Consider the following 9033-nt stretch of genomic DNA (forward strand, 5'->3'; position numbering starts at 1 on the left):
GGGGGGGGGGGGGGTATGTGAATGTGTGAACAGGTCTGTGATTGTAAAGCGCTTAAGTGCTTTATAAGTATACACTATTTACCATTAACCACCATATGCATGCAGAACCTTCTATACCCTTTATATTTATATTTAGGAGTATTTCCTCCTTTGAACTGCTTTACTTGATATTTATTGTTCTCCTGTTGGACCAGCAGGTTACACATAAACCTCAGTGTGTATAGAAATAATATTACTACTCGAGTATTAGTCTTTAAGTAGTACTGACTTCAAACACCATTAAACAAACTACTGGATAACAAATGGAGAACTTTTGTAGCTTTAGCCCAATATATCTTTGTGTAAAGATGTTAGATTAATGTATAAATGTACTCAAATTCTTTTTTCTTTGTCACAAAATATTTAGTTGCTTTTTCATTTTCACCACTGAGGGGCGCTAGCCCGTAAACATATATGTATGTGACGTCATCACGTCGAGCATGTACTCTGTTTCCCTCCAGTTTTTCTCTTCTCTTCATTTAGTTGAGAAGCTAATGAAGCTAATGAAGCTAATGAAGCTAATGAAGCTAATGAAGATTACTGCGTCCGTTAACTTTCTCCTCTGATTGTAATGCTGGAAAAGCTGCACGGCTCAATAAAAGAAAACATTTTTAGTTCCTCGATGTAGGAGTACAATGATAGGACAGAACTTTCTCCTTCCAGTCTAAGACCGAGGATCTACAACATAGACGCTGCATCTTCATCCTGATGAAGAACCTGTTCTGACTCCACAGGTGATGCTGATGAGAGTCTGCAGAGTTCTGTCATGTCAGCAGACGGAGTATGAGATCAGCGGTCGATGTTGTTCAATGTGTCCACCTGGTGAGTTCAGAGTTCATGACTGTTGATGAAAAAGACTCTTCGTAAAAAAATAATGTTAACGATATAATAATCTGAAGATCTACTGACATCCACTCCCAGGTATTATTTCACAAACATCTCTTGTTGATTCTTTTACAGGAAGTCGCGTTCAGAGAGACTGTACAGAGTTCACAACTACTTCCTGTGTTCCGTGTGTTGAAGGAACTTATAATGAGAAATATAACGGAGTGAGAAACTGTGCTCACTGTTCTTTATGTCATCCAGGTACAAATATTAATGTGTTCTCACTACAAATCACAATGTGAATAAATGAAATGGTTTGTTTCAAGCACTCAGGTAATAATACATAAAATAACATCTTACACGATCAATCACAAGAACGTTAAAGAATGCTGTAAGTTTGTGAACTGAAGCTGTTCTATTGAACATTCCACAGTAATGTGTTTGTCTGCTGACAGGTTCTGGTCTGAAAGTGAAGCTGGAGTGCACTCTGACTTCAGACTCGGTCTGTGAACCTCAGGACGGGTTCTTCTGCCTGGACTGGTCCTCAAAGAGCTGTGGAGCAGCACAGAAACACAGCAGCTGTGAAGGAGGACAGTACATCAGCCAGAGAGGAACAGCCTCCACAGACACTGAGTGCTCTGACTGCAGCACAGGAACATTTTCAGATGGAACAGGAATGTCCTGTCAGCCACACACACAGTAAGAGCTTCTCCAAGAACCAACAGGAATGTTGATCTGAAGCTTCTGCTGTAAAACTCTTCCTCTGTTCATCCAGATGTGAAGCAGAAAACCTGCAGCTGATAGAAGCAGGAACCTCTTCAGCTGATGCTCGATGTGGAGAACAACGTCAGAATGTGTCAGGAATAGTGATCGGGGTTTTAGTTCCTGTTGTTTTAATAGTTGGAGCTGCTGCTGGTTTGTGGTTCTGGAGAAGGAAAATAAAATGTTTGAAAAAAAGGTGAGAATGACAGAAAACACTCAAATATTCTGATGATAAAATAATGTTTCGGTTACTAACAAGTTATTTTATCTTATTTCTATTCAAAGGAAAAGAGCAAAGGTATGTTTGTTTGTAAAACTGACATTTCACACATTTTAAAACATTTTTGTGGAGAATCTAAATGTAATCTGTAATCTTCCTGCAGCCTGAGAGCAACACAGATTTGGATCTACTGTAGTTCCCAGAAACATCATCAGGTGAGACTAAAGAATGTTTACTGTCTGCAGCTCAAAGATCAGATCATCCATAAAAATATATAAATATATACATTTTTCTCTTCACAGCAGAAACTAGAACCTCATAAACACGAGTCCAGTCTCTGTTCTCTGTGGACTTCATGTTCTCCAGAATCCAGTTAAATCTTTGGATTCTGACCCTGAAAGAAATCATCAGATTTTCTTCTTCATTCTGGACTCTGTGATCTGGATCATGAAGCTCCTGCAGGTTCATGATTTAGGATATTTTTAATAAGCTCAAACTGGACGTTAGACAAAAGATGAACTTTAATCTTCGCTGCGGCGTGATGGGAGGAGCTTCTGTCTTCATTCATAAAGAGATCAAGTCACAACCATGAAAATAAACAGATTTTTCTCTACATGAATGTAAGTGGTGAAAGATTATTTAAAAGACAAACGAAGACAGACATAAAATAATGAAAAATAAATGACTGTTTTTGACAATAATTCCTGATAACTAAACTTCCATGTATATTTATATAATGTACAGAACTTTAAAGATGGAGATATGGATTTGAAGAAAATGTATTTTTTGTGTTTGAAATGATTGACTGTAGCAGCCATGATCATATTTATTTATGATTTCATTTTTTTGTCACCTGATGAGGTAAGACATTATTAGGCGGACCTGTTCATGTGGGTTTGGTTTGGTTCTGTTGGTTCCGAGAGGGTGTACAGGGCCTGGTATGTTTTGTTGACCGCTTTAGTTGTTTTTTTTATTTTGGAACGATCAAACACATATTTTTTGTTATCCGTGTCTGTGATGAACTTTAATAAATCGAGATACATCCAGAGGCATTTTCTTCATCTTTTTTTTAGAACCCGTCACAAACAAAGTCCTGCCGCAGCCTCTCCAGCGGCTCACGAGTCTACAGCCGCTAGAGAGGCTATTTGTCTTTTGATTCCATACATTGATACTTTTATGATTTTTTTTTTTATTCTTTTCATTTAAATTTTCTGTTTTGGTAAAATTAGAAAACTTTATGTAAGTAAACAACCTGTTTTGATTTAGTCGTTAATGTTTCTGTGGGCACGTTTTGTATTTTTCAAAGTACATTTTCATTCCTTGGCTTCCGGGAACACGCCATGACAGTGTGGAGGCAGGAGCAGCTGCACATCGGAAAGTATTTACTCCAAAAAGAGTAAATATTGTTAAAAACTATTCCTGATCATGCAGCAGAGAAAACCCCCAGCGATGGATGATTCAGAGGATATCCAGAAGTTGCTCGATTTCCTGCTGGAAGAAGAACTAACAATGGCTGATTAAAACAACAATCTCTACAACGGTCAACTGTGAGCACGACCTTCAGAGATCTGAACCGTCCCCTTCATAGATTCAGTGATAACGATAACCAGTGGGACAGCTTCATCACCTCCCTGAAATTACACATACATTTACACATGGGACGGGGCGGCTGTGGTGTAGTGGTAGGGCGGTCGACTCCTAATCAGGAGTGAGCTGGTTCAATTCCCGCCTTACCCGCATGTGTCGAAGTGTCCTTGGGCAAGACACTGAACCCTGAATTGCCTCTGGTGGGAGGTTGGCGCCAGTGTTCAGCAGCAGAGCCACCACCAGTGTGTGAATGTGTGTGTGAATGGGTGAATGGGTCTGTGACTGTGAAGCGCTTTGGGCCCTCGAAGGAGGGTAGAAAGCGCTATACAAGTATACAACATTTACATGCTCAGTCAGGGGGCTGTGTTACTGCTGGTTGGGTGGGTGCACACACTCAAGTACACCCAGTACATTACATTACAGATACACATGCACACTTACATTTGTCTGTATTAATTCTTTATTGTATGTGTTGGGTTATTGTTTTTTGTCTGGTTTGTTTCTGTTCTCCTTCCACCTGTTAAAGGACCTGAACTCTGGCTTTGGCCAGCCTTTAGAGTGCCTGACCGAAATTAACTTAATTGAAGCAGCCTGGCCCATTGGAGGGGCCACACCTTATGAAACACCAGTCTTTATGTCTGAGGAACAAGATGAGATGCTTTATGATTATGCACTATGAAATGCTGTAAATATTAAAGTGCAAAGTTCTTGTTTCCCTCTATTTGTTTCTTACAATTTTTTAGAGTTCCTGGTTATTTCTATTTTTGCCAAAACTTGAAGAGATAACCTATCTTTCATGGTTTTTTCCTTGGACCTTGGCCCACACTCTTGCCTAGAGTGTGACAACCAGCATGATGACATAGACCCTGATCAATTCTTTTCCACTGTTAATCTGGACTGCAAATATTACAGCATAGAAGACTTTAAAAACTCTGTAGACCCAGAAGGAAGACTGTCAATCATCCACTTTAACAGCAGAAGTATGTACACCAACTTTGGAGACATCAAGGACTATTTACAGAATCTGGAACATTCCTTTAACATCATAACCATATCTGAAACTTGGTTTAGCTGTGATAAGGACGCCGACTTTGAATTGGAAAACTACGAACTTATGATTTGTGACATAACTGATCATTTACCAGTTTTTACATTGTCAGATTTCAATTTAAAAACGAAGACAATAATTAAAGAATCTGTCTATAATTAGAAATTAAAAAATAATGAACTCTCTAAATAATGACTTAACCAGACAAAACTGGAACTCTGTGTTCAGAGAGGAAGATGTGGACACTGCTGATACATGTTTCTTAGAAATATTTATCTCACTATACAACAAGAACTGTCCAATTTATTCATTCAAGAACAAATTTGTTAAGTGTCCTTGTTAACTACTGGTCTACAAAATGCTTGTGAAAATCAAATTAACCTAAAACAAACTCTATTTAAAAACCTCTAATAAATAGAGTTGGTTTCAGGTTAATTCAATTCTCAGAGAAAAAGCTATTGCAAAGGGTAAGGTCATTTTAGGTGTGTAATACCACAATTGACCTCTAGGGGTAAAACCATTGGTTGTGAAAGTTGCCCAGTTTCCTCCTCTAACAAATAGAGTTGGTTTTAGGTCAATTCGATTCTCACAGAAAAAGCTATTGCAAAAAGTAAGGTTATTTTAAGTGTGTATTACCACATTTGACCTCTAGGGGTAAAACCATTGGTTGTGAATAGGGGTGTTGCGGATCACGGATTATCTGTGGTCCGTACGGATCAGAAGCCACGGTTCGGGACACGGTTCNTCTAAGATATTCACAGAAAAAGCTATTGCAAAGAACATTATTTTTAATACCACAATTGACCTAAAGGGGTAAAATCTTTGGTTGTGAAATTTGCTCAATCTCCTTTTCTAATAAATAGAGTTGGTTTTAGGTTTCTCTGATGTTCACAGAAAAAGCTATTGCAAAGAAGATTTTTTAATGCCACTATTGACCTCTAGGGGTAAAAAGAATGATTGTGGAAATTGTGTGTGGCATTATGGTTTTCCCCAAGCCACCAGAAAACTAAAAACCAGAGTAGTGCAGGACTCTCCAGCCAGGAAGACTGAGACAAATAATATGAAAAATACAAATCTTTATTACATTGACAGTATTTAAAATGCTATTATTAATAATACAAAAGTAAGGTTCCAAACGCTGTACAGGTGAGTCACACTCAATCCCCTGGGTGAGCTGCAAGAGAGTCTCTGTCGCAGTGGACCAGCTCTGATGCTCCGTCCCGGCGTGAAGCAAGTTACCACGTGGAGTGCAGGATTCCTGGAGTCAGCAAGGTGCGTGGAGTGGAACACCCAAGCAGACTGACCGGCTCCCGTCGTTCCAATCTTGCTGGCAGACAGCGGACAATGGAACTACGCAGGATCAAATTCTGCAGCGAGGCTCACCAAGAATCAGCAGCACCACCATGAAAGGCACCACCTAGGACAGTGGCCCTACAATAGTGCAGCAGCGATACAGCAACAAAGCACTTCACCTTGCGGCACACACACAGCAGTGCACCCAGCAGCGATGCACCCAGCAGCGACACCTACAAATAAATTCAGACACCAAATAAGAAAACAAAAAACATAACAAAACTGAATGAAACACATACCTGGCTGGCAGCCGAGGAGGATGCTAACAGGAGCTACACTGGCCACAAAAGGCAAACTGCCTGTGATCTACAAAATGTTTGGCAGGTTAGTCATAGTGAGGGTCGTGAACAGGAGGAATAAAAGGAAAACCAAACATACCCAGCTATGGATTTTAAGCCAGAATACAGCCTGGCAGCATCTGATGCTGCAGCTCCTACCTGCAACAGGTCTAAGGCTGAATCTGCACACTGCTGGGATGGATGCTGCCAATCAAGCAGCTGGTGAACACAGGTGAAAATAATTAAGTGGCCTTCTACCTGCCACATGTGCATCTGTTTCTTCAACTGCAAGGCTTTTTTTTCTTCATATATAAAGATCTGCTACAGAGAGAGGGAGTAGGATTTTTATTTCTGTCATATTACACATTGTATTGAAGTTCTGTGATTATTCACCATAGCTATAACATCTGTGATAGTTGGCCAATGAATAACAATCTTTTTATATATTTTTTAGAAACAGAATGTTATCCTGCGTGCAGTTTCTTTGAAATCAGAGTTTTTAAATAAGCATTTCTGGTAACAGGTTTTACAAAACACCCAACACTCGCACTTTGTTGACGGTCCCTTACTCTCAGCCGCTGCTCATGCAGAGCGCCCCGGCTCCGCTCACAGTGAAACGGCGTTTGCGCTGGTCTGCTCCTTACGTGGATCGTGAATAATGGAAAAGAGTCATGTGAAACGTTGATTGTTTTATTATATCTCAGGAAATACACTTTGGTATTCATTTGGCAAAGGCGTTTGGGAGCTATTACCGATCATCGCTGAATGTCTGACGAATGTCGAATATGAAACTAACTTAACCGCGCTCGCGCAGGTCTGCAGCAGCATCACCCAAATGCTCCTTTTATCTCGACAAAAAGGAATAAATGTAAGTAAATCCAAAAGGACCGCTGACAGAATCAAACGTTGGATTGGTTCTTCCTCAAAGGCTTCAACAGTGACTTGTACAATCAGCCCAGTCTCCTATAATATACACCAAAACCGGTTTTTGCATGCATATAATACGCGCGGTCCTAAACGNGTGACTTGTACAATCAGCCCAGTCTCGTATAATATACTCCAAAACCGTTTTTTGCGTGCATATAATACGCGCGGTCCTAAACGTGTTAAAACGTGCTTTCCACATTTGACACGTCCTCTTGTGGAGGCGTGAGCATCACAGAAAGCCCCGCAAACGAACAATTAGCTTTTCTAATCCTAACCATAACCGTAATCCTAACCTTAACCGGAAACGACGTCATTTAGAAAAGAGCCGGAGGATTTCTGACCACGTGGTCAAAACGAAACCTAAAAAGCCATTCTCCCGAGCCGCCGTTATTGAAGGTGTTTAATCCGTGTATCTTTTGTTCACGGATTGTGTTTACATCCGCGGTCCCACGGTAAAGGCGTGGAAAGAGGCAGACGGTTGCAATAATCTCACTCCTGATTGGCGACAGTACTTCCTGTAGATTCGATGACTCAGCTATGACTCAGACCAATCGCTGAAGATTGTTTGCAAATGGCGGTATCCATTTCAGGAATTGACGGTGAAAGCGGCGGCCTACTTTCGCGAGGAGAGGAAGTAATGCATTTCCAATGGGGGACCTCAGTGCTTGCTTTGTCCATTAATTTTTACAGTCTATGATTCAATGTGTGACAGACAGCAAAGTGACAACAGCGACACCTACAGGACATATTAGTCAATAGAGCTCCTACAGCATCCAGAACAATTCCAAACTCTTTAGGAGACTAAAGACATTCCATTTCCTCCTGAGTTGAAGAATTGTTTAACATCTGTTATTATTAAAGCAGCTAATAAAGAATACAGATTTTCTTTAGTCAAGGATGTTCCAGTTATTCCACATGCAAATGTTGTGAGGAGAAAACCAGTGTTTGGAGATCAGAGACCAGGAGGAGCTTCTGTTTGGGATCAGTAGAGAATTTCAGGAGCGGTTTTTGAAGATTGGAGAAGAAAAGAGAGGACACCAAGTTTAGATCAAATATCAAGTGTGAGTCTGGTTCATATCCAACTTTTGAATCCAATTGTGAAGTCTACAATGTTTAGTCTCATGAATCTATAGAGTTAACCAGGACTTTATCTTTAATAGAGTCAGTTTTATTTTGACAAACAAACTTATAAAACATTTGATGAATATTTTTACATGTAGAAGCATCAACATTTAGAGCAGTAAATGTCAATGAAATAGTCATTTTATGCTCAGTTCTTTGAATACATTTGTGTTTTGTAGAGTTATTTTAACTTTATTAACAAACAACATAACACAACAACAAAGTGAATGTCTCAGGGGATTCAAATGTGGACAAACTGCAGAAAGACAAACATGATGAATTATTTCCTCTTTGATCCATATCAACAACAAATCTACTTCAAGTTTTTTAGCAGGACATATCCAATGCAATATTCTAAAATACACCTCTTTGACTTTGTTATTTCAACAGTATTTGTCACCAATAGTCCAAACAGAAGTCCAGTTGATGTCATCTCATTTCTAGTCCCAGTAAAATCTCCCAGCAGGTACAGTTGTGTTCTGGAAAAGATTTCTTCTTTGCTTCTTAGAAACTCAATGAACCCAAATATCCACATCAGCCAAAACAATAGTCTGAGTTCTTCACTGATGGTTTCCAAATCCCTTTAAAGAGTTGGAGTAGACTGGTTGGAATGACATCAACTATTGCAGATTCTTTGGTGGAACAGGAAAACTGAATTTGGAAAGAAATTCTTCATGTATCAGAAGATGTCCATGAGAACTGAAAAGTTGTCTTATCAGAATCAAATCATTTTCATACCATCTAGAAAAAAAAAGATTTATTTTTGGATTGTACATCACTGTTATTCCAAATCAAACAAGATGTTGGAGGAAGATGGATGGATGGATGTTTTGTGGATCATTTTTCTATTTTAGAATTCCATTTGAGTTAGA

The 9033-nt window shown here is 39.5% G+C and overlaps 1 protein-coding gene and 2 long non-coding RNA genes across 3 annotated transcripts; 2 read left to right on the plus strand and 1 right to left on the minus strand.

Annotated features, from left to right (window-relative positions):
* Positions 1-634: 634 nt before the first annotated feature.
* Positions 635-2014, plus strand: LOC112141917 (tumor necrosis factor receptor superfamily member 14-like). Its single transcript, XM_024265125.2, has 5 exons — positions 635-861; positions 1000-1125; positions 1320-1563; positions 1640-1779; positions 2010-2014. The coding sequence occupies exons 1-5, from the start codon at positions 777-779 to the stop codon at positions 2012-2014; spliced, it is 600 nt and encodes a 199-aa protein (XP_024120893.1). The 5' UTR covers positions 635-776.
* A 6-nt stretch (positions 2015-2020) lies between these two features.
* LOC118600213 lies at positions 2021-2894 on the plus strand. Its single transcript, XR_004949795.1, has 2 exons — positions 2021-2061; positions 2149-2894. It is a non-coding gene; the product is annotated as an uncharacterized LOC118600213 (long non-coding RNA).
* A 2564-nt stretch (positions 2895-5458) lies between these two features.
* LOC118600214 lies at positions 5459-6293 on the minus strand. Its single transcript, XR_004949798.1, has 3 exons — positions 6213-6293; positions 6074-6140; positions 5459-6007 (listed from the first exon to the last, which is right to left on the minus strand). It is a non-coding gene; the product is annotated as an uncharacterized LOC118600214 (long non-coding RNA).
* Between the last annotated feature and the right edge of the window lie 2740 nt (positions 6294-9033).

The sequence above is a fragment of the Oryzias melastigma genome, linkage group LG3 (assembly GCF_002922805.2).
Source record: "Oryzias melastigma strain HK-1 linkage group LG3, ASM292280v2, whole genome shotgun sequence".
NCBI lineage: Eukaryota > Metazoa > Chordata > Actinopteri > Beloniformes > Adrianichthyidae > Oryzias > Oryzias melastigma.

Bases quoted from the DNA above. Each gene is read 5' to 3' on its own strand.
- LOC112141917 (XM_024265125.2), top strand. From the start codon at position 777: ATGCTGATGAGAGTCTGCAGAGTTCTGTCATGTCAGCAGACGGAGTAT. The intron at 1,126-1,319 runs GTACAAATATTA...GTCTGCTGACAG, and splicing joins CTGTTCTTTATGTCATCCAG to GTTCTGGTCTGAAAGTGAAG. The intron at 1,564-1,639 runs GTAAGAGCTTCT...CTGTTCATCCAG, and splicing joins TCCTGTCAGCCACACACACA to ATGTGAAGCAGAAAACCTGC.